Source organism: Marmota flaviventris, chromosome 2 (genome assembly GCF_047511675.1).
Source record: "Marmota flaviventris isolate mMarFla1 chromosome 2, mMarFla1.hap1, whole genome shotgun sequence".
Lineage (NCBI taxonomy): Eukaryota > Metazoa > Chordata > Mammalia > Rodentia > Sciuridae > Marmota > Marmota flaviventris.
Window position 1 is genome coordinate 143,147,236 of NC_092499.1, and position 26,102 is coordinate 143,173,337.

Consider the following 26,102-nt stretch of genomic DNA (forward strand, 5'->3'; position numbering starts at 1 on the left):
TTATTATTTTAACAATTCTGACTTTGAAGCAAAGCTTGTGTGTATATTCTACCTCCTCTTTATTCCTTACATTCAGTATTGTTTTTGAGAAAAATGTGCTTTGTGCTCTCGGGTGGAATGTTACATAGTTGTTTGTTAGCTTTATCTGGTTTACTGTTTAAGGCTCCCATTCCTTAGTGATTTTTTTGACCAGTTTTTCTGTTATTGAAAACAGTGTTGAGTTTTCCATTATTCTTATATTGCCTGTTTGACCCTTTAGTTCTATCAGTTTTTGCTTCATGTGTTTTGGGACCCTGTGGTTAGATGCATACACTTTTAAAATTGGTATGTATAAATATAGCTAATATACCAATCGAATATACCAATTTACACATACCAATTTAAAATTGGTATGTATAAATTGGTATATTAGATTGGCCTTTTCATCATCTGTTTTTTTAGCCTGATATTGTATAGCCACTCAATCTCTCTTTTTGGGTATTTGAAATACAAAAAGATGGTACTATTTCTTTTTTTTTTTTTCCCAACCTGTGTCTTTGAATCTAATTTCCTGTTTCTTATAGGCTGCATATTGGTGTATTATTTTAAAAAGTCTTTTTTTTTTGCCAATCAGATCTCTCTCTCTCTCTCTCTTTTTTTTTTTTTAAATTTTTATTCTACTTCTGCCAATCTCTTTTGATTGGAGTCTGACTCATTTACATTCAGTACAGTTACTGAGAAGGTAGGATTTACATCTGCATCTTGCTCTTCATTTTCTCTATGTCACATTTTTTTCCCTTTAATTAATCCATTAGTAGTTTGTTCTGTGATAAATAGATATATTTTAGTATATCATTTTAATTACCCCTTTTTGTCTTAAACATATATTTTTTTTTTAGTTATTTTCTTTGTGGTTGCACTGGAGATTAAAAATAACATGTTGACTTAAAAAAATTAATCTCAGTGGCTTATAAAACACATTGATCTAGGCTGGTCTCCAATTTGCAATCCTTCTACCTCAGTCTTTCAAGTAGCTGGAATTACAGGTATGCACCATCATACCCAGCTCAACACAATTTCCTGAATACATCTGATCAAAAAGAAAAATGTTACAAACAAAACTACATTTATACTATTTTTATGTACTCAAAGGTATTAGAGGTGCTCATTTCTTCATGTGGACTTGCACTGTTGCTTAATATTTTTTCTGCTCTTGAGCCTCCCTAGTGATTTTTTTTTTTGTTTTTAAAATTTTAATTACTATACTTTTCAATTCCAGGATTTATATTTGACTTTTTTCCCTCTGTTGTCTGTTTCTTATGACATTCTCTGTTTGATACATTTCTTTCAAATTTTTTTTTTTTTTGGTATGTGGGAGAGAGAATGGGGATTGAACCCAAGGGCATTTTACCACTAAACTACATCCTCAGTCTTTTTTATTTTGGGATAGGATCTTGCTGAGTTGCTGAGGCTGACTATAAACTTGTGATCCTCCTAACTCCGTCTCATGGGTCTCTGACATTATAGGTGTGCACTTGCACCTAGCTTTCTTTTTAATTCTTTAGGTGTGGATTGCTTTTGTTCTAGTACATATTTGTCATAGCAGATTAACATCTTTGTTTTATGAGTGTAAGTTCTGGGCTTCTTCAGGTATAGTACTTTTAACCCTTCCCCACTCCCCGCATTTTGGTGTGTTCTGTAATTTTTAAATGTAATGTATTAAATTCAGAATCAGATTTGCCTCACTAGCCAGAGTTTACTGTGTTTGCTATTGTTTGCTTGTTCACTGACTTTCCTAGGCTAGTTCTGTGAAGTCTGTATTCTTTGGTCATGTTTTTTGAAGTCTGTTCTTTTGGCTGAGAAGTTAATTAATGGTTGGGCAGAGCTTTTCTTTAAGATCTGCCTACCTTTGTTGAGGGACTTAGTATGTATCTTAGGGCACGTTTCAGTGCGATCGGAGACAGTTTACAACTCTGCCTTAATTTTAAATTCCTGCATGTGCCAGATCATCAAGGTCAGCTAGAATTGAGAGGATAGGACCTTCTAAGATCTTTCCTGACATGCATACAGACGTACAAATGTGTGGTCTTCTTGACTCTTGAGAATATCATAGCTTTTCAGGGTGCTTTATGGGCAGTTTTCCAGTTTTTGATCAATTTCTTTTTATTCCAACTTATTATGTTGCCCTGATCAGTGTGATGTTGAACATCTGCATCTGATTGTTTTTGACCAATGAACTGTCAACAGGGCTGTGCAGAAAGAGTCCTAAGTCATCTTTGACTTCTTTCTTTGAATGAAGCTTTTCAAGGTGCTGAGTCAGGTCAAGTAGCTCTGTTTGCAAGGGATAGGGCTCTTATGACATTCCAAACCTGTTCTTTCTCCTCTAGTGGCTGCTCTGTCACAGGTTAGCATAATCATTGTAGTTGCAAAAATGTTGGTTTTTAAGACTCTGCTGGAACAAGTAGAAGGAGATGGGAATAAAGCAAGTTGATAGAAAGCTTGCTGTTCTTTCTTTTGGAATCTGGGATTGAACCCAGGGGTGCTTAACCACTGACCCACATCCCCAGACCCCCTTTTTTTTTAAGTATATATTTTTAGATGTCGATGGACTCTTATTTTATTCATTTATTTATATGCAGTGCTGAGAATCTAATCCAGTGCCTCGTACATGCTAGGCAAATGCTCTAGCATTGAGCCACAACTCCAGCCCCCTCAGACCTTTTTAATAGTTTATTTAGAGATAGAGTCTTGCTGAGTTGCTTAGGGCCTCACTAAGTTGCTGAGGCTGGCTTTGAAATCACAGTTCTCCTGCCTTAGCCTCCCAAAGCATTGGGATCACAGGTGTGTGCCACTGTACCTGGCAACTTGATGTTCTTAACAGATGCAGCCATTTTCTTAAACAGATGCCTCTTAGTTGACAGTGAACATTTTCTTAATTGACAGAGTTCTGGTAATTGAGTTTTGTTAGTTTTTGCTGGTGTTCTTATTATTTTTATGGAGGAGCAGATTTTTTGAGTTCCTTACTCTATTATGTTGGAAGTGCTTCTCCCCCTTGGTATTGGTTCTTTTCTTTGGTAATATTTTCTTTTTAATACTAATACCGGGAACCTTTTTTCCCCTGGTATTATTATTTATCAACAACATCATCATCTTTTTCATCATCATTTTTTTTTTGTTGCTAGGGATTAAACTCAGGGCCTTGAGCATGCTAGGTAAGGACATTATCACTGAGCTACATGCATACCCAGCTCCCATATAATTTTCCGGTAAATCTCAAACCATTATTTTAGAAGTGAAACATTTCAATATATTTCAGGAAGGAAAAGTGTAGAGTTGAGGAATAATCTTCAGGTTTGCTTTCATATTTAACACTTTCCTAGTCCTTGTTCTTCCTTTAGTATTTCATAGCTGTTATATTCCCTCCTGTTTTCTTCAGTTGCCATATCCTCTGTTTCCATTTTTTTTAGCACTCTCCTTACACTATTACATACCATACTGTCATAGTAATTTGGCATATTACAATGATGTCCTTGACATTATTGTGACATCTTGCTTTTTAGTGAAAGTGCTATGTGGTAAGCATTGCAGATGGGGAGAAGGTGTTAGCACAGGCTATATATAGCATAGTTTAAGGTACTGACTATGGAAGGAGATTGGGTTTATGGTTGGGCAGGAGTGACTAGAATTTCAAAATAGTTTGGCCTAAGAAGTTTCAAGTCAATTATTTTATTCTGCCTAATTTTAAAAAATGTTGGAGAAAGTCATAAATCTTATGGCTGTATTATTGAACAGAAAATAATTAAAAATATTATATTATATAGACTTAAGTAGGCCAATGAATGATACCGGGTTTTTATCACAATAGACTTGTGGTGATTGAGTCATTTATTACATAGTGAACTTCGTAAACTCGCATCTTCTAAACTCACAATTCTCTGTTACAGCTCCAAGAAATTTCTTGATCAGTCACTGAAAATAAAGTTAAATCTTTAATGTTTATTATTTTAAGTTATCTCTTTTCAAAGATGCTCAATGTTTATTTATTTAGTGATTGTTGCAAAAATTGGGTGTTGCCAGTCTATTTTTGACAATTTGAATGGCTCATATTTCATTACAGGATGTGTTATAACTGGTTCCTGGGTTTTAATTTTTTTTTTTTGATCATATTCTTAGGTTCATCAAGGCTTATAAGAAGTTTGGTCTCCCTCTTGAACGGTAAGCTCAGTGATAATTCTTTATCCTCTTTTTCAGCTTTATTGTATAGCAAGTTCTCTCTCTCTCTCTCTCTGGTAATATTTTTCTTTTAATATTTTAATAACTTTTTTTTCCCCCCTGGAAACAGTATTCTTTCATAAACATATCAATCAGGTGCATGTCCCTTTCTGGAAGGGTATGAAGATGATACAGATAGACCAGTCAGAGATTTATACCTTAGGGGGAGGTAAATCAAGTAAATTCAAAACAATGTGTTTCCCAAAGAGATGTTTAGGTAACTATAGCTGAAGAGACTGGGTTATTTATGTTCTAATTCTTAGATTTAGTAATGTCTTTTTGACTTAGTAATCTTGTACATTTTTACAAGGTATTGTGAAGATTAAAAATATAACTTATATCACCTTGCCTGTAGTGACTTACAAAATGGTTAGCTATTGGTACTACTCTACAAGCATTCAAAATATGATTTCAGAAGTTGGATTTTAACATAAGACTTATTTCAAGTAGTTAAGTATTTTGTTTTCTAAAAATCAACAATATATCCTGTAAATAATAGCACCAATTTGAAGCATATGCCAGTTTCCCCTCTCTTATTTCTGATACTGTTCTGGTGAAAATTCCAAGCTTGTGTTTTTGGTTTTATGCTTTCCATTTGGAGAGGAAGCAGTGAGTCACAGCAAAATTGCAAAAGTCAGCCACATCTTTCCTGGACTTGGCTGACCTCCATATTTATCTTTGAACCAGTTACCTTAACAACTACCAACATGTGGATGAAGTAGGTTTGGTTCCTTTTGACATCATGATTTTTAGCCTTTGTGTTTATGTGCTCCCTACAACTTAGAGATGATCTGAATACATTGGAGAAGTTAGCTATACTGTGCTTCTATGAACATTGCAATGAGTGAAGGTAGAGTGGAGAAAGGAAAGTGAATAGAAAGATGCAATAGTCTTTAAGCATGTCATATACTGACAGTAGCAGATAGCCCATTTGTTTAATAAACTAAGTTTTGAAACATCTCATTTTAAATTTTTGAGATTACTTTGGTTTTGTGAAATATCCCAAGGCACAATTCTTAAAGATGGAAAATGAGTGAGTTAGCTCTTAGTTAATGTGAAGCAGTTGTTATTGTTAATGAGCCATGAATGAAGGCAGAGAAAAGTGTCTTTGTAGGAGCAAACTTATATGAGACGTAATATTATCTTGTGATGTTGAGAAAAGTGTCCATGTTTGTCCTTCCTTAGATTGGAGTGCATAGCACGAGATGCTGAGCTTGTGGATAAGTCTGTGGCAGACTTGAAACGCCTGGGTGAACTGATTCACAATAGCTGTGTGTCAGCTATGCAGGAATATGAAGAACAGTTGAAAGAAAATGCCAGTGAGGGTGAGTTAACAGATCATCTGTAGCACTCTGGTGCTAAAGGTCTGGTCTATTTCTGTTGCTGAAGGGCTTGCCTCCTGCTTTATGGTGTGCATTCTGAGCTGCCTTTTCCTGAGCTCAGTGTTCTAAGATCCCATAGATCTACACACAAATGGAGTTGGTTTGTAAAGGTGTAGAATAATTAACAAGATGAAATGATTAGTGTTATGTTGCTATAGAAAGTTTAAATTGGTTTGAATGATACAAAGACCTGAGGGACAAAGCTGAATGGATGCCTCTGTATTTTGTTTGCAAATGAGGGGGTGTTACAGTCCACAAACATCATTAATTATTTGGATATACATATATGTATTCTTAGGTTGCTGCAAATGTAAAGAACTTAGAAAATTAATTGGAATAGATAAAATATTGAATGACAGTTGTAAACATTTGTTACATTGAAATGTTCATCAAGTAGAATTTTTAAAAATTGGATCGAACATCTAGGAAGTACGTTTTCTCTTAGATATCAGAATGTTTTTTTATTTTTTATTTTTTAGAGGTACAGGCATGTTTACGAGAGCTCTAAAGTAGTCATTGTTTAAGGACACCTCATAGAAATGAAGGTATTGTTAAGCTACCTATTCTTTGGAGGTTTTGTTGAGCTGTGGTTCAGATGCCAGAGGCAATCAGTTACCTAAAAGTTTGGTTAAGACTTCTGAGTTAAATTACCTCAACTCTTTCATTTGCAAAATGGAATAATAGTAATAAGAAAGTTTGGGTAATTAATTGAATAGTTCTTACTGAACTATTAACTGCTTGTTAATGTAGTATCTGGCTTTCACTGTTGTCTATTAATTATTTATATTTTGGAATTGTCTTTTTTTTAGGGCTTCTTTTTGAAATTAGTAGAATTTGATTGCTCTCCTCTGAGAGGATCCACTGTCTTCCTTGAGGGTGCTTTCCTCCTCCTTTCCCTTTTAATAAACTTTGCTGTACTTTAATGAAAAGAAATTAAAAGTAATTTAGATATATATTAAAAATATTTTTTGGTAAAAGAAAATAGTTTGAGTGATTTGGATAATAATCTGAATATGTACTTTTAGGGATGGGGGTGTAGCTCAGAGGGATAGCTTTTGCTTAACATTCCTGGGGCCATTGTTTCAAATAAATTTGTTTTCAAAAGACAAATAAAAGCCTGAGATTTTGAATATGTGTTTTTACAGCATCTAAAATACATCCAAAAGTAACTTTAGGTTTATCATGTTTTTTTCTTTGTAATTATTTCAAATTAAATAAACATGGCTCAAAAATGAAAAACACATAGAAATTTTTTAAGAAATTTAGAAAAACGTGTGTGTGTGTGTTTTATATAGATTGTGTGTTTTCCCTCTTAAACACAAATTAAAGGTAGTGTGGTATGCATACTGCTCTATTCATTGATTTTTTTCCACCTCAGTGTTTTTTTTTTTTTGATACCTGGGATTGAACCCAAGGGCACTTAACCACTGAGGCACATATTTTGAGACAGCGTCTTGTCAAGTTGCTTAGGACCTTGCTAAAGTTGCTGAGGGGGATATATACATGCTTTGCTTTGATATTGCAAATCTCAGCCTTCTGAGCCACTGGAACTATAGGCGTGCATTATTGTGCTCATCTCATCTCAGTATATTTTGGAGATATTTCCGTCTAATAGTTTCTTCCTCTCCACATCTCTTTTTTTTTTTAAATTTTTTCTTTCATCAGTACATTATAGTTATAAATAATAGTTTTTTTTTTTTTTTTGCGGGGGAGGGGAGGTAATGGACCTCTGAGCCACATTTCCAGACTTTTTTATTTTGAAACAGGGTCTTACTAAGTGGCTGAGCCTGGCTTCGAACTTGTGATCCTTCTGCCTCAGTCTCCTGAGTTACTAGGCTGACAGGCATGCGCCTCCATGCTCAGCAAGTTGGGCTTATTTTGACATAAATCATGCATGTATGGAATTTGCTCCACTTTTGTCCCCAGAGTCTCTTCTTTTCTTCCCCTCCTCCCTCCATTTCCCTACTTGTACTATACTGTTGTTCTTTCTATTTATTTATATATTTATTTTTAGTTGGTGCTTTATAGATAATATACTGTGGTTATATATGCACATAGTATAATTTTATTAAATCCATCGCCTGTTTCCTTTCCTTTTCTCCTGCCTCTCCCTCAGTTTTCTTCTTGTATTCCACTGATCTTTCCTCTATCCTTATGGTGTCCTATCCACAGCCCCCCTTTTCCCTTCAGTTTGCTCTAGCTTTTGCACATGAGAGAAAATAGATCCTTGATTTTCTGAATCTAGCTTATTTCACTTAGCCTGATGCTCTGCATTCTGTATATTTATTGGCAAATGCTGTAATTTTATTCTTGCACATCCCTCTTTTTCTGCATGTTTACATTCTGGATCTGGTTAATTGCTTCTTCTTGGCATTGTATAATTTGATTCCCCTAAACCTGTATTTCCTATACACTTGTATTTAACATATTTTTAGTCCAGGTTGACATTTCCATTTTCAATGTAAGATTATTGATATTGTTTCTGAAAATATTAACATAATTAGGTATTTTATTTATCTGCAATTATATGCATACATTTCCAAATGTCAATGCTAATCTTCCTGTTATAATAAGACTCTCACACAAAGTTTGATTTTTTTGGGTATGTTTTTATGTTCTTAGTATATTCCCACTAACAATGTACAGTATTTAAAAACTATTTGAAATTGTTCTTTTCTGTATATGGTTATACCATCAACTTAATTTATAGACCCTTGTTTATATTTATTTTTAATTTTTAGGAAGCATTATTATTCTGATTTAACTTTTTTTTTTTTTAATTGCTAAAACACTTACATGGTCCAAAGTAAAGAGAGTAAAATAAGGTATATTTGGAGAGTCTTACTGTCATCCCTATTTTCCATTCCTGTTCTCCTCTAATTCTTTGGTTACCATCCCTAATAATTTTAAAATTTGTTTTAATTAGTTGTACGTGACAGTAGAATGCATTTATGCACTTTGATATATCATAATAGATGGGATATAATTTCTCATTTTTCTGAGTGTATTTGATACAGAATCATATTGGTCATATAGTCACATATATACATACAGTAATAATGTCTGTTTCATTCCACTGTCTTTCCCACATTCCCTCTGCTTCCCTCCCATCACTTCCCTCTACCTAATCTAAGGTTTTGAGTTTGTTATTCTATTTTTTTTTAAAAATCTAAGCTTCTGTGTAGTTTAGTTCCTCTTCTACAGATGAAAACATAATACATGCTCTGCTGTACACTTAATTTAGCTTCATATCTGAAAGCACTCCATGTCATGTAGAGGTCATCTTCCTTTCTTTTACAATTTCCCAGAATTCTTCCATGTAGATGTGTGTCAACTTATCTTTTTTGTTCCCTATTGATGGGTTTCTTTTCCTCTTTTGCTGTTACAAATAAATTCACAAAGAATAAATATGGTCTAATGAAATTATTTTTTAAAATATATATATATATATCTTAGTCAGCATGTCTTTGGGATAGATTTCTAGAAGTGGGTCCTGCTGGAGCCTGGAGGATGCTTCGCTTTGAGATTGCAAATCCTCCTTTATAAATCTAGTGCTTTTTACATTACCAACAGAAATATTTGTTAGTACCTATTAACAAGCCTCACAAACAGAATATATTTTAATTGCTTGGATATTTTGCTCATAAATGAGAAATGCATTTCATTTTTTTTTTTTTTTTTTGTAGTGAGCAAGGCTGTACATGTCCAAGAGTACTAACATTTTGTTGTTCATAAACTGGTTCTTCATATATTTAGCTCACTTTCTATCGAGAACCGTCTTTATTCTCACTTAACAAGTGGCATTATCTTGCAGATTTCAACTTGGTCTCTCTGGTTAGAGTAACTGGGTTTTGTTTTTTACTTCTCGGATCATTGAAATTCATTCCTTCGTTTCTTCATTCTTTTGTTCATCCGTTCCTTCCTTCCTTTCACCCAGGGACTCTTTACCACTAAGCTATATCCCTAGCCCCTTTAAAATTTTTTCATTTTGTGACAGGTCTCCATAAGTTGTTGAGGCTGATCTCCAAGTTAATGTCCTCCTGCCTCAGCTTCCCATGAGGCTGGAATTGTAGATGTGCACTGCTGCACCTGACGTGGATCATTATAATCATATAGATTAGGGCAACCTTTTCATCTTTATCATTTCAAATGGTTTAGATGTTTCTGTGATCCTATACTTTTTCAGTTTCAATATTATGAAGGTCAAGTATGAATCATCTTTAAAACATTTGAATTTGTAAAAAATCTGCTAATTGGATCGGTAGGAAAACAAGGAAGAAACTTCATAATATGATACCTTCAGAGTCTTCTTATGTTAGTTTATGTTAGTTTTTGAATAGTCATATAAAAATAGGAGAGTTAAATTATAATTGCAAGCATCAGTATATTAAAGAAACTCTTAAGTGTTTTGCACAATTCTGTTTTGTACATGTTAATTGAATATAAATATTAATTGAAAAAAATGTTTGTTTTATAGATTGTATCTTTGAATTAACGATTAACCAGGGATTATAGAGAAGGGACTAAGAGTTCAGGACTCATAGTGATAAATGGTGATAATGTTGTGTCTGAAACTTTAATAGTTCTCATTTAAGAATTGTAAAATTTGTGTTTATTAGGGAAAGGGCCAGGGAAAAGGAGAGGTCCAACAATCAAGATATCTGGAGTTCAGGTTAATGTGAAATCCATTATCCAACATGAAGAAGAGTTTGAGATGCTGCATAAATCCATCCCTGTGGACCCTGAAGAAAAAAAAAAGTGAGTATATTTTGTGGTACATGTAGGGTGGTTGAACATAGGTTTGATATTAGTTACACGTAGTTATTTAGTTTGTTCATTCTCTCTTCTTTAATATTTCAGAAAATTCTCTTTTGTAATGTCCTCCTGTTTTTAAACCCCATTTAGATACTGCTTAACCTGTCGGGTGAAAGCTGCACACTTTGATGTAGAGTGGGGAGTGGAAGATGACTCTCGCTTGCTGCTAGGAATTTATGAACATGGCTATGGAAACTGGGAGTTAATTAAGACGGACCCAGAGTTGAAACTGACAGATAAAGTAAGTAACTCTGTGATGCTAGAGATTGCTACATTTATTGTATACTTTTTTCTATTGATTACTTATTTTTATCTATTTTCAAGAAGGGGTGATCAAATTGAATACTAACAGAATAGTAATTTCCTTGGATTTCTTCATCCTTGGAAATGTTGCCATCTTTAATGGACTGTGGCTCTGTCTCACAGATAATGATAAAGGGAAAGACAAAAAATAGCCAAATGAAATTTTAGGAGAAATCTTAAAATATTGATATTTACTAGAGGTCAGATCTCATTACAACAAATACCAGGGTAAGTTTATTAATAATAAAAGCACTTCTAGGCCCCGTTGTTGGCCCTTTCTTTCAGAGTATGTTTGAAACAACCATATTTCTTTACACAAAGAATGAGTGTCGCCTTGGTATTTCTTGTAGTGGAATTAAATTTTGACAGTATTTCTCCCACAAAATTGAGCCTCCCACCCTGTCTGTTGCAAGTAAAAAGGCCATAGTTAGAGCTGAACACAAGGAAAACTGGCTTAAATTTTTGTAGGATTTGCTCCAGGGCTTTTCCTGGCACATCAAACAATGCTCATCCCATCTGGGTTTTAGGAGGGTGACAGCACCCTGTCATAAGCACTGAGACCAAATCCAGTCTGGCCTGAGAGGTCCAACTGTGGTAGCAGGGAGCAGATCATGTCCTGGCATAGCTCAATGCTCTCCGGCAATGCTCTAAGAAGCATTTTCAATCTAAAACAAAGCTTTAACCTAGCTCCAGGGATTCCCTGCTCCTGGAAGGAGGAAATCCACGACGGCTGGGATGCTCTAGCAGATGAAGCCACAAGCCCCTCCTACCTGAGTTGTTCTACCCTGTTAACAGCACAGGTAGGAGCCAGTGGGAGAGCTGGATTTCTCCATCCCATTTTGTAAAATGAGAACGGCTCATAAGGGATTTTCAGTGACTGGGAGCCATGGACATGAGATAGGATCTGAGGCTTTATCTATGTTTTGGGTGGTTGGGGAGGGAAAGAACTGTGCTGAGTTCTTTGTTACCTGTTTATCCTCATTTACTAACCGGTTATGGGTGGTGGCGGGTGCTTCTCTTCCTTTCCTGTTGAAGATTCTGCCTGTGGAGACAGATAAAAAGCCTCAGGGGAAGCAGCTACAGACTCGAGCGGATTACTTGCTGAAGCTGCTCAGGAAGGGTCTGGAGAAGAAGGGGGCTGTGACAGGCGGGGAAGAGGTGAGTGAGTGCATTGTCAGCTGGGTGTTTTTCAGGGTTCCAAGGCTCCAACCCCACAGATTTAGGTAGGAAAAGAAATATCCTTTCCGGGCCCTGCACAGAACATTACCTTTCCATGATCAAATACTGCTTTTGAGGTTCCATGATTATGGTTTGGTTGGTAATAATAGAAATATGCATTTAATAATTGACTGTAACATCTTGGCAATTTTCTTACAAACCCATTCTCTTCAAATACTGAATCATTAATCCTCACAGTCCTCAGTGCCACTAGTTCAGACGTACTGTTAACTATTCCCTTTTTCTGCTTCCTCAGTTTGGGAACATAAGGATTGTCTATTGTATCTAATTGGGCTACTTGTAATAATGGATCCCAGGAGTAAAATGGACAGTTGGAATCCACAGTTAATATAAAAAACTGAACTTCAGTTATGAGTATCTTACTAGCTAATTGAAAAATACCAACTGAGCTGCTAATGAATTTATCTGAACTTTATCTTCCTTTATTTTCCCAGCTTACCATTTCAGTTCAGGCCTAGAAAGATGGGGAATCATAGTTATGAGATAATATAAGTTACATCCTCTACTACAGTCTGTGTGTGTGCATGTTTCTTAAGTGCTCTTTTATAGATATGCCACTTGTGTTAGTTTCCTTGTATTATAAATAAAACAAATTGTAGAAAAAAATTATACCTTGTTCTTGCTGGGCATGGTGGTGCATGCCTGTAATCCCAGCAGCTTGGGAGGTGAGACAGGAGGATTGTGAGTTCAAAGCTAGCCTAAGCAAAAGCGAGGCACTAAGCAACTCAGTGAGACCTTGTCTCTAATTAAAAAACAAAATAGGGCTGGGGTTGTGGCTCAGTGGTTGAGTGCTCCTGAGTTCAATCCCTAGCACCACCTCATTCCCCCCAAAATTACCCTTTTCAGGCAATAGTATAATAATATAGCATATCATTCTGCAGATACTATGTAATATAGTGAATGTGTAATATTATTATGTTTTAGATTTTAGATAGAGGTGTTTTAGATTTCTGTATCATTTGAGTGGATAAATATTTTAACCTTTTTCTTATTTTTAGATAAAATACTTTTGTGTATTTTTTTTTTTGGTTGTTATTATTTTGGGATTGGGGATTGAATCCATGGGTATTTAACCTCTGATCTACATCTTCAACTCTTTTTATTTTTTGAGACAGGGTCTTGTTAAGTTACTTAGGCCTTACTAAGTTGATGAGGCTGGCTTCGAATTTGTGATCCTCTTGCCTCAGCCTCCTGGGTCACAGGGATTATGATTTTGCACCATTGCACCCTGCTAATAAAGTACTTTGTTTCTAGGATTTTTATTGTTAATATTGTTATCTTTAATATTTTTATTTTTATTATTATCATTATTAGTGGTACTGGAGTTTGAACCCAGGGCCTTATGCATGTTAGACAAGTGTCGTAGCACTGAACCCCATCCCTGACCATAATATGTTATTTTTATTTCTATTTTTGTATATAAGGTACTGCCTGCCCTTTTTGGCAAAAATTCTATCTTTAGGACAAATTCCAAAAAAGTTGAGTCAATAGGTTCAAGGAATATGGATGTCTTTATATAGTATGGGATATGTATTCTCCCTACAGGGTTTTATATTTTGTTTTGTTTCGAGGTAAAATTAGTTGGACTCTTTCTTGTTTTAATTATGTAGCTACTACTGCTTCAAAGGATCAAATGTTATTTGTCATGCATTTGAAGGACTTGATTTGTAATTTTATCATTATTTTCTTTTTTTTCCCCAGGCCAAATTAAAAAAGCGGAAGCCTCGAGTAAAAAAGGAAAACAAAGCACCGAGGTTGAAAGATGAGCATGGACTTGAGTTTTCATCTCCTAGACACTCAGATAATCCATCAGAGGAAGGAGAAGTAAAGGTATAAGGGTAGATTTTATTTGAGGGTTATTATTATTCTTTTAGGTCTATATTGTGCCAACTGGTATAAAATCGTTTACATGTAGATTTATGTATATATATTTTGCTTAATCTATTGGAGAAGAATGTAGTTGCAAATTCATAACTGATAGAACTAATGTGTGGAACCATGAATATTTTAATAATAAATAAATGGCAATTGGTACTTAGCCTCATTTGGGTAATTGGGCAATATTCCAATACTAATATTGAAAGAAAGCCCAGGCTTATATAAAGGGGCATGTACTATAAAGTCAATTGTATGTGCAAACAAAACCTTGTGAGTCTGGTTTGGCCCAAAGTCTGCCAGTTAGTAAATTAGTATTATTCAGTATTATTTCCATGAGTGACAACTTTATTGGATTTTATTTGGTTGCTCTTAGAGTGTAATACTTTGAGATTATAGGAATTAGCATGGATTTGAGTCTGCATATGTGAATTCAGATATTAGAACTTTATCAATTACTAGCTGACTAGACAGGTATACAATCTCTTTACTTTCTTTAATTCTCAGTTTTTTTCTGTCTATGGAATGGGAATGATAATGACTCCAAAACACTGCTGGGATTCGAACTCAGTACCTCATGTGTGCTAGGAAAATGCTTGACCACTGAGCTACACCTGCAGCTGATAATACCTATCTCAAAGAGTTGTTATGAGAATTACATAAGATGATTTAAATAAAGAGGATCTGCCTGCACTGGTCATTACTAGAGAATTGAGAATTGTGCAAATGAGTGCTTTAAAGCTCTGTGATTGAAAACAAGCTTTTAGGTTTAAGCACAGTGATGAATCACTGAGAGCAGTGCTGCTTTCTCGAGGAAGTAAACAAGTAGATATAAAGTTGAAGGCAAAAGTTCATAGCCCTATTTGTTTCCTAGGATGATGGCTTAGAAAAAAGTCCAATGAAGAAAAAACAGAAGAAGAAAGAGAACAAAGAGAACAAGGAGAAGCAAATGAGTTCTAGGAAAGACAAAGAAGGGGACAAAGAAAGGAAGAAGTCAAAAGATAAGAAAGAGAAGGTAATGATGCCATTCTGCTTATTGGAGATACCCAGAGCCTCTGAAATTTATTTTTAGATCTAGAAATGGAATGGAGTTTGAGGGCACTGGACTCTCTTTTTATGAGTATATTCAAGAAAAAAGATGGGGCTGTCAGAGGTATGCTTGCACCAATCCTTGCAGAGGGGTGTTTGTGCGTGTATGTGTGTGCATGTGTACACGCACAAGTTCAGGATATTCTTTAATATACAAGGCCTTTACTTGATCTTTTATACATGTTTTGGGGGAGGGGGATGTTTGAGGTGAGATAGGACAAGTGAGAGAATTTGCATGAACAGGTAACTGCTTGAAACATGTTCTTAGATTCATATTAGAAGAGCACAATTCACAAATGGATTTGGAAATTTGGAGAGTTTAGGATTTGGAACAAATAGCAAGAATTTTTGCAGTAGACACGGATAGAAAACCTTGCTATAAAATCTTCATGTTGGGACCTTTTTGAAGTTCATTCCAAACCACAGGATTAGTACAGTATTGGATGTATGCTTGCTGACTTCTTAAAGAACAATTATAATTACTCACTTATCATTGCTAAAACACAAAATTAACACCTCTATTCTACCACCCAGTGGTACCTTTGAAACTTTTCTCTTATGCACATAAGTACAAAAATAGAATAAAAATTAGTTCAGACCATTTGAGTAGCCTTTTCTTTCTGCTTAGCAGTAAGCAGCTTTTCATTGAATAAACAAGTGTTAAAAAGAATGTTTAATAGGTAGAGAGAATTTTGTTTAGCTATAACTTATTGGAAGCAATTCAAATCTCCCATGTTGAAATTGCTTTTTTTTGGCAGTACTGGGAATTGAACTGGGGACCTTTACCATTGAGCTACGACCCCAGTCCTTTTTATTTTATAATTTGTCCAGGCTGGCCTTGAATTTGTGATCCTCTAATCTCAGCCTTCTAAGTATCTGGGATTACAGGCATTCTTCTCCATGCCTGGCTGCTTTCCAATTTAAACAGTATAAATCATACTCTGACAAATATGTCTGCATTTGTCCACAGAAAGACATTCAAATTTATTTATTTTGGAGATTTATTCCAGGTGTATTTCCAGGATGAGCTACATCCCCAGTCCTTTTTGAGACAGTGTATCGCTAAGTTCCTAAGGGTCTTGCTAAACAAGGCAGGTGCCTGGCTAAGTCATTCTTTTTTTTAAAAAAATGAAATATTTCAACAATAGAAATACAAGAACAGGGGGCTGGGATTGTGGCTAAGGAGTAGAGCGTTCGCCTAGCACGTTCGAGGGCCTGGGTTTGATCCTCAGCACCATATAAAAATAAATAAAGGTATTATGTCCAACTACAACTAAAAATATATATATATATATTAAATAAAAAGAAATACAAGAATAGTTTAGCAAACATCTATTGTCTACTGCTCTCATAACTATTGTTGACAATTTTTTCATGTTTATTTGAAGTGGCTTTGTTTTTGGTTAATGTTTTGTATTCATTAGTTCACTTACTGAACTTATTAGTTACTACTTATTAGTTACTACTGAAGCTGCTGTCCTTATAGCTTCTCCTGATTGTATTACTTTTCCTTTCCTATTTTCCTTATAACCTTTATTCTAAAGTGGGGGTATATAATATATATATATATATATATATATATATATATATATATATATATATATATGTATATATGTCCTTCTGTAATATTTTGTTGTATGTAATTTTGAGATTTATCCATGTTGATTCATGTAGATTTCAGAATACACATTCCTACATCAAAGAGTAAGCTGTTAATAAAAATTGCTATATGATACTCAGGAAGAGTTCTATCAGTTTATAGTCTTAATCTCTTGATGACATTTTTGTGCATTTTCTGGATGAGGGAATAGAGCACCAAATATAGCATTGATGAAATTGAAGTTACAATTAAGTGCTTTTAGAGTCAGGCATGGAAATAATGTATGATTGAGCTATTAATCTTATAAGTTGGTATAAAGTGACACTGTTGTAGTCACCCACTACAGATAAGAAGTCCACATTGCAAGGCAGGATTGTACAAATGACAATGATTCCTTGTAACTCTTTTTTTTTTTTTTTTTTTTAAAGCCTAAAGGTGGTGAAGCCAAATCTTCAAGTAAATCAAAGCGATCTCAGGGTCCAGTCCATATTACAGCAGGAAGTGAACCTGTCCCCATTGGAGAGGATGAGGATGATGATCTGGACCAGGAGACCTTCAGTATTGTAAGTGCTGAAATTGAGGGATGCTGGTGTGTGACCACAGTGCTTGCTGTGGCTCTGCCCTTTATAGGCGCAGCCACAGAGCTTCAGTTGATATAAACATTGGTGTGTTATTTTGGAAACACACTGCTTTTGATGTCTGAAGACTGTGTTCTGAACCAGGTTGGCATGAAGAGATTAGTTTTTTTTTTTTTTAACTTGTTCTTGTTCTCTACTGAGGAATAAGTCTAAGATTTCATGTCTTGTGCTCCCAGTTGGAAAGTCTTTGAGGACCCTCAGGCATCTGGGAAACAGAAATGCTCACTAAACTAGCATTTATTGAATGTTCTCCTGTACCAACTATAGGTTACCATATTGAATAGGTAATTGTTTCTATTCTTGTAGACTTTGTATTTGAGTCAAGGCAATAGATAACTACATGAATGATGCTAGCATTGCTGAAATGGGGCCGGGAATGAGAGAGATTAGATAATGTGAAGATCCTGTGAGAAGGAGACTTAACTAGTCAAGAGATGTCAGAAGGCTTAAGGAAGATATGTTCGAATTAGGTTCTGAAAGAAGTGTGATGGGTAATTGGAGAGGAGGGGAAAGAAGGACATGCCAAGTCTAGGCAATGGCATGCTCAAAGGTCATGTAGCAGGATTCCATAGGATGCACTGAGCGGGTGACAGAGGCCTCTGCAGCCACAGTCGTAAGAGCAAGTCCAGCTGATGCTGGAGGGAGGGTCCTGTTTAGTATATAGAGCAGTGGTGAATGTGCTGTCTTTACTTGTTTCCATGTTGTGGTGCTAAGATTTAACACATTACCTAGGAAATATGGCTCCATTTCCTCATAATAGGTGAGGAAGGTGATGGGCAGAGAGTACACAGATCAGGCTGGCATGGGATTGGGATAAGATCAGTGTGTCTTCAGGGGCCCTTCAACTGTTGGTAGAGTTGCATGCGTAGATTTCATCATGCTGCAAATCCTCAGTTACCACTTCCCCATCTGTGGTCTCCTCTGTCCAAACTTCCACAAGTCACAGTTCACTTAACAGCTTATTTAGGCTAAAAGAAAAGGTAGTCTTTTTCTGAATTTGGAAATACTCCAAATTCTGTGGCAGCAAAGAATGGAATGTTGACTCCATCCTGTGAGGTAGTCTTCTCTGTGTTTTGACCTCTTCTCTGTATTCTCTAAAACCTACCTGCATACATGCATATGATTTTTGTAGTTATCTCAGTTTTCTTAATTCTCTTTTCTGCCTCTGAGCTCTCTGGGGGCAAGCATATGTATTATTTAAAATCCACTTAGATGCTAGAAGTATATCAATAAAAAATAAGTAAATTAATGAATTCATTATATACCCAGCTCTCTGCTCTGTTTCCTAGTTTTTCTTTAGTCCATTGTTTATAAATAAAAATAATATCATGCTTATATAGTACCATTTTAGAAAATGTTTTTATAAGCCAGGCATAGTAATATGTAACCATGGTCCCAGCTACCTGGCAGACTGAGGTGGATGTCTTGCTTTAGCCCAGGAGTTCAAGGTCAGCCTGGTTAACATAGCGAGATCATATCTCTAAAGGAGAAATAAATGAAATTTAAAATGTTCTTATACATAGTCTCATTTAATCTTGGTTTTATATTATGAAATATTTTAAAAATACAGAAAAATTTCAGGAGTGTAGACATTCTTATAGCTTCAGTGAAGTGTTGTCAGATACATTTTAAGACTCAAAGTGGAATCCCTTGGTATTCCTCACTCGAAACCCATGCTTTTTCCTCCCTCCTAGAAGTGTGCATGGTTCTTGAATTTGATAATTAGGCTTATGTGTGGTTTTAGAATTTTACAACTTAATGTCTGTAAAGACTGTAACACATAAACAGCCAGGTACTATTAGAGTTCTTTATTTGTAAATTTTCCACAAAAGTCTGTAAGGTAGGTTCCATATCCATTTTACATATTAAAGAATTAGATGAATGGAGTTGAGTAACATATCCTATGCCATGCAGCCAAGACAGGAAAATAGAGTTTTGACCCAGGCAGTTTGGCAGGAGAGCTTGGGTCCTTAACAACTGTACCATTCAGCCTCCTGTATACCAGTAAACAAAATATAATATTGCTTTCCATGTTTGAAAGCTTACGATGCACTGTGTGTATCCTGTAATTTGCTTTTACTGTCTCATACTTTTGAGATTTAACCATGTTGATCATTATGGTTCTGATTTAAGTGCTTCATGTTACTGTATTTTATGACTTCCAAAGTTCATTTCTTCTGCTATTGATGAACATTGGGGTTTTTCCAGATGTTAACTATCACAAACAAGGCTGCAGTGAAATTATTACAAATTTTTTTTGTACACAGATATGAAACTTCTCTGGACTGTGTGGCTGGAGTAGAAATGTTAGGTCACTCTTTGGGCATGTATGTCTGCTCCTTTATTCAATATGATTGAATTATTCTTCAAAACAATTGTAGAGGTTTCTTATGGTGAATTTAAGTTGCAATTGCTTCCCTGCTCTCAGAAATAGTTGACAATTTCTGATTATAATTTTTGCCATTCTGAGAGCTGTGAAATATTGATTGGGGGTGTATTTTAACATTTATATTTTTATATTTATTTGACATTCACATTTGTGTGAATTGCCTGTTTATATCCTTTGCCTCTTGTGGGTAATTTGTCTGATTTTATTCTGTGAGAATCCTTTATATAGTCTTGAATATCGCAGTTATTTACAAGTGTCTCCCAGTTTTTGGTGTCTTCCCCCTCTCTTCCTTTTTTAACCTTTTCTTTTTCTTTGTGGTGCTGGGGGATCAAATCCAGAGCCTCATACATGCTAGGCAAGTGCTTTACCATTGAGACACACTCCTTAGGCCCCAAAACTATTTTATTTAAAACTTTTTCTTATTCTCTTAGTTTGTACATGACAGTAGCATATATTTTGACATATTATACACGCATGGAATATAACTTCCTGTTCTCATGATTGTATGTAATGTGAAGTTACACTGGTTGTGAATTCATTCATATATGAACATAGGAAAGTTATGTCCGATTCATTCTATCTTTCCTACTCCCATCCCCGCCTCTTCCCTTAATTTCTTTTTGTCTAATCCCATGAAATCTATTCCTCCCACCCTTATTGTGTGTTAGCATCCACATATCAGAAAGAACATTGGGCCTTTTGTTCTTCTGTATTGGCTTATTTCACTTAGCATGATACTCTCCAGTTACATCCATTTACTGGCAGTTGCCAAGATTTCATTCTTTAACGCTGAGTAATATTCCATTGTGTATATATACCACATTTTCTTTACCCATTAATCTTTGAAGGGCACCTAGGTTGTTTCCATAGTTTAGCTATTATGAATTGAGCTGCTATAAACATTGATGTGGCCGTGTCACTATAGTATGTTGATTTTGGGTATATGCAGAGGAGTAGGATAACTGGGTAAAATGATAGTTCCATTCCAAATTTTCTGAGGAATCTCCATACTGCTTTCCATAGTGGTTGTGCCAGTTTGCAGTCCCACTAGCAATGTATGAATCTACCTTCTTCCCCCTATCCTTGCCAGCGTTTTCAATTTGGTTTATTGATTTGTTAATTTTGAGGATTTCTGCTTGATTTTATTTTCAGAATCTCTCTTTATTGAAGTATCTTTCACTTCCTGTATTTTATCTCTGATTTCACTCCTTACATCAATCTTTACCATACAGATCAGGTTTACTGTGAACATCCTACACTCCCTTCTCTGACATTTCTTTCACTGTGGTATCAATAGATTCTGTTGAAGTATCTTGGTTGGTTTGGGGTGATTTGTTCCCTTGCGTTTCCATGTTGTTTGTGTTGTCTCCCCATCTAACAGTATGAATCGGAGGCAGTAGAGTTTCTACCATGTAGATTTATAGTGTCTCTGAAGGTTTCCAGTATGTGACTGGTTAGGGGGAGACAAATAATAACAACCACCAATGCAAACAATATACAGCATTAAACCAAATAGTTCCTGCTATGACATTTACAGTGTTAATTATCACAACAAGTGGAAATGATATGATTAGTTATTGCCTACAATAAAAACACTAAGTTTGCAAAAGGGTTTATAGTTTTGGATGATGGATAGGGTTGAGAACAGAAGTGATGTAGGATGTGATGATTATAAGGGAGGAGGAGAGAAGATAGAAGTAAAAAATCAAGGAAGAGGGAAAGAACAACAGATTAGATATTAGTAGAAGAAAAGAGAAAGAAAAGGGAAACAGATAAATGTAAAAATTTTAAAAATTTAAAAATAAATGAATACAAAGCTGAAATATACTAATCAAACATCTTAGTACTAAAAAATCTGATCCATGGAAAATAAGTGGCTTCAAAAATGCTAAAAACGAGAAAAACAAACAAATATGGATGTGTATAAATGTCTGTGAACCATTAAGGTCACAATAAACAGAGAAAGAAAATAAGAAGAAAAAAATCTCAATGAAAAGTTAAGAATTGTTTCCTTTAGAATTAAAAAGACTTTTAGCTTCCCTTCTCAGTAGTGGTAAGTGGGGTCATCTGCAGTATGATGCTTGCTCCACCCTCAGGGTGGTGTTGCTCGAGAGTGAGAGGTAATCCCATGGGTAGAACTCCTAGAGGTAGGGTTTAGGTTTAGTCAGGTTCCAGGCTCTTTGCTCAATGCCAGTTGGTCTGGAGCACCTCCTGGGCCCAGCAATTGACAGTCAATGCTGGAAGAATGCACCCCAGGGCTCTCCCCTGGGTTCCACTCACGTGGTGGTGAAGCCAATTCTTAGTCCACTAGGTTACCTGCGGACTCTAGGAATACCATGTTTCCTGGGTTCAATCTCCAAATCCAACCTCTCCCGTCTCTGCCCTTTCTAATTCTGGGCCAGGTGGGGCTGTCCCAGCTGGTCCTGCAAGCAGCTGGATTGGAGGGGAATGGAAATGCTGGGTGGGTTTCCATGACCAGTTGTCCCCTGCGTAAACCTGTCTCCAAGTTTGATTTTTTCCTGTTCACTTAGGCATACCCTATGTCTTGCTGTATGGGTTTGTGAGGCCTGTATTTCGGCACAAACTTGGGTTTGCCAGGAATCTGCTCTCTCAGCTCCTGGCCCCACCACCCTGTGGCTGCAGAATGGTTTCTTCCTCTGTCCATCTCACACAGTTGAGAGAAATTTGGCTTCTTTCTCACACAAGGATATTGTGCAGCATAAGGCAGTGTGTTTCATCTGTAAACTCTTGGTACCCATACATGCCACAGGCCTTCTAAAAATACAGGTTCCTTTAATTCCCTTATCCCTCCAATTTGCTTGTGGGGGTACTGCTCTTGGTGGTGCCTATGGCTATCTTATGAGCTGTGGCACTGGGGATTTCTTCCTTATTTTATTATATCCAACTTTCGTAGTTCCCAGTCTGCTTTGAAGGTCCACTATTAAACTCCAGTAAAGCGGCCCCCGACCCCACCGCCCCATTTTTGTTGATCCACCTTGCTGTAGAAGCTTCCTATCTACTTCTTGGTTTTATGACCTGGAAAGCAACCTGCTCTATTCCACCATCTTGAAAAGTGATGGAAATTTGTAGGATTTTCCTCATTATGAAACTATTTTATAATAGTGCCTAGTTCACTGTGCTAGATACTCAGCGTCCTACAATTCTGAGAAATTTTCTTGAATTGTTTTGTGATAACTTTGGTTTCTGTTTTTAGTTTTAGATTTATTGAGGTCCTTATTTTTGGGATATCAGACTCTGGAGATTAGAGTCTAATTTTGTCCTTTTAAATTTTTCATTTCTGGTTTTTACTTTCTGGTATATTTTCTCAACTTTATCCTTTTTTCTATTGAGTTTCTCATTTATCTTTTCATATTTTCTTTCCAAGATCTTTTCCCCTCTTATGGTTCTCTGAATGTTTTCATACTTTGTTTTTTATTCTTTATGGTAGAAACATTTTTCAAATGTATTGGCAAGAGTAGGGAACTAAACATCTGATTGGAAACTCTGGATCTGTGAGTAGGACTTTGAGAGCTTTTGCTGTAGGGTAATCCAGCCTGGCTGTTTCCACTGGGAAGCCTCCAGTGAACCAGAGTCAGCATCTTCTGGTACTTCCTGGGGGTAGTTAAATTTTGTTAAAAAAATCCTGATCTGACTGGTCCAAAATCAGAATACTGGCTAGTGGCTCTTGTTGTATACATGTGTTCATTTAATCCAGTTGTCACCGTGGTGCCCTCGCTCCTCAAGTATGCCTGCATAGCTAGCATAGAGGCCTTTCTTTTGTTCTCTTTAGAAAATAATCCTTCTATGTCTGATACTGAGTAGGCAGTAAGAGCTGGGTGATGTTAATTATGGATCTGGGTATTTGTTATTTCATATGCAGTTTTTTAAACCAGTCCTTATTTTATCCCTCATCACTACCCCAGAGACACTGGCCTTTGGGGGGAATTTTACAGTCCAGAGCAGGTTGTTTCTATACTGACTGCATTGCTAGCTTAGGATTTCACTTTCTCAGGCCTATTACATCATTTTCCATACTGCCATTATTTTGTTGCTATTGTTTTCCTTCTTATTTCCCCTTTCTTTATGTGCTTATCTCTTTTAAATTAAGACAACTTAAAAAGATCTTTATGTGAGATAAGGAAGGGAGGAGAAAAAATATTTCTTGTGTTTAGTTTATCATCTTTATCTGGAAGCCCATCTAATTACTATATTTTAAGCCTAAAGAATTTATATATATTTTATCCTGCTTTTTTGGATAGTTTATGGTAGGAGATTTTCCAAGTTAGGTCTGTAGTATTCTTGTTTGATTTTCATAATGGTCCTGTGAAGCATTATACTGACACTTTTGCAGATAAGAAAACAACAAGGTGTAAAATGTTACCACATAAGTGATGGTGCTGGCATTTGCACCTCAGGGTTTCCATCTCTATGTTTATGCTTGTTTCATTCTATTGACCTAGTTATTTACTCCTTCTTTAGTGATTATAGGGCATGATGGTGGGCTGTGTTTTCTCTGATGTGGAAAGTTAGGGCACAGTAAGCAAAGGGCAAGACTTTTTGCAGATAGCTTATGTCTCTACTCTTCTGGCCTATTCCAGTGTAAGGAGAGGATGAGGCCAGTGAAAAAGGCACTGAAGCAGCTGGACAAACCCGACAAGGGGCTCAACGTTCAAGAACAGCTTGAACACACCCGAAATTGCCTGCTCAAAATTGGAGACCGGATAGCCGAGTGCCTTAAAGCCTACTCAGACCAGGAGCACATCAAACTGTGGAGGAGGTAACCAACCTTGCCTTGGCATCTGCCCAGTTTGATTTGATGACTGTGTGGGGGTTCTGTTTTTGTTTAATACAGTTGGATGCCAACTCTGAAAAATGTTTTCCTAACAGAATTCATCTGTTGGCAACATGCCTTAAGACTTCAACAACTTCGTTTTCATCAAATAGGCCTTTCTACTAAGACCAACCTTTAGAAAGGGGCAAGATGTTAATGTAATTTGTAAGAAAAAAACAATCACATTAGGTTTGCTGGCCTAGTCTCATAATAAAGATTCTCTTTAAACCTGTAAGGAAATATAGTGTGGTGGGAGCATGCCTGTAATCCCAGCAACCTGAGAGGCTGAGACAGGAGGATTGTAGCAGCTTAGTGAGATTCTACCTCAAAATAAAAAAAATAAAATAAAAAGGGTTGGGGATGTGGTTCAGTGGTAGAGCACCCCTGAGTTTAGTTGCTAGTACAAAAACCTATAAGGGATAGAAAGACCATCTAGTGTAAGTGTTCTACTCATCTCAGGTTGATACTCAAACATTCAGATAATATTATATCTACTACAACTAATTGGCTGGTTCTGTGCTAACACATGAGACAAAACAAAGGTTAAGACCACAAGAAATGTCAATTCTCTGTTCTTAACTCCTTTTTTTTAATAATTAAAGAACTCTAGTAGTAGCTTGGGTTGATATAGTTGATCTAGCGCTTTACAAACAGGTTGAAGTGTCTCATCTGAGATGTTTGGAGCCAGAGAGGTTTCAGATTTTGTAGTATTCCTACATACATAATTACTTGATTTGCGCATGGGAATCAAGTCTAAACAAAATTCATTTATGTTTCATATATACCTTGCACATTGCCTGAAGGTAATTTTATATAATATTTTTAGTACACCTGTGTTTTGACTATGACCCATCACATGAGGTCTGATGTAGAATTTTCTACTTGTGACATCAGCTGAGCACTCAAAGTTTGGGATTTTCAGATTAGGGATGCTCAGCATGTTTGATATCTGAATTATTATTTATTATGCCCTTAACACTGTTAGTAACTTTTTTTTTTTTTTTAAACCTAATTAGAATAGCAAGAGTTATCCTAGTGCATGGATCCCTGAAGTTAGGCTTCATACTGTGCACTTGGATCGGCTGTGTTAAATATCTCAGACACTGTGATCTTTGCTAGCTGTAGTTCATAGGAAAGTCATTTTTGTTAAAGAGTTCAAAGTAGTACAAGGTAAGACTTCTAAGAGTCTTTATCATAAAGTGATAAAAACTAAAATATAGAAGTTGTGAGAAGGAAGTGCTTAAAGAAGGTGGGAAGTTGAGTAGGGAGGTCTTCTGAGAGACAGGTAGTTACGTACATTTGAGCTGCTTATATGCAAGCCAAATGGAATTGTTTAAATGAACAGAATTCTTTGGCTTCAGGAAAAGCTTGAAAGTAAGGCAGTGAGGTGACTGGGAGATGTTTTATAGAGTTTATAGGTAACTTGTTAAAACTGATACTCTTTATAAGGGGCCTTAGAAATTAAGGTGAATGGCTTTTTACCCCATGCAGGAAGTTTACTAATTAGGAACCTTTATGAGTGTTTTGCCCATTACAAAGCTTAAAAGCCTGTGTCTTTTCCCCATTCACTGTTATTACCTGTATCTCTCTTCCTAAACGCAGATTTTATCATATTACCGTAGCATGTGTAGTAACGCCATGCTAAGGTGAGTGTAATGGGATTGGAGGGAAGGAGTCACTGATAGTTTAA

At 36.0% G+C, this 26,102-nt stretch overlaps 1 protein-coding gene across 2 annotated transcripts in view; it reads left to right on the top strand.

Moving 5' to 3' along the window:
• The window catches only part of Chd2 (chromodomain helicase DNA binding protein 2), a 183,212-nt gene that overhangs the window by 81,670 nt on the left and 75,440 nt on the right, over positions 1-26,102 (top strand). For both annotated transcript variants that reach the window (XM_071608653.1, XM_027956129.3), the window contains exons 27-35: positions 4,153-4,194; positions 5,437-5,576; positions 10,253-10,391; positions 10,539-10,689; positions 11,787-11,909; positions 13,692-13,820; positions 14,740-14,880; positions 16,983-17,117; positions 24,180-24,358. In XM_071608653.1, the coding sequence (XP_071464754.1) occupies positions 4,153-4,194; positions 5,437-5,576; positions 10,253-10,391; positions 10,539-10,689; positions 11,787-11,909; positions 13,692-13,820; positions 14,740-14,880; positions 16,983-17,117; positions 24,180-24,358 (1,179 nt within the window). The remainder of the gene's footprint in view (positions 1-4,152; positions 4,195-5,436; positions 5,577-10,252; positions 10,392-10,538; positions 10,690-11,786; positions 11,910-13,691; positions 13,821-14,739; positions 14,881-16,982; positions 17,118-24,179; positions 24,359-26,102) is intronic.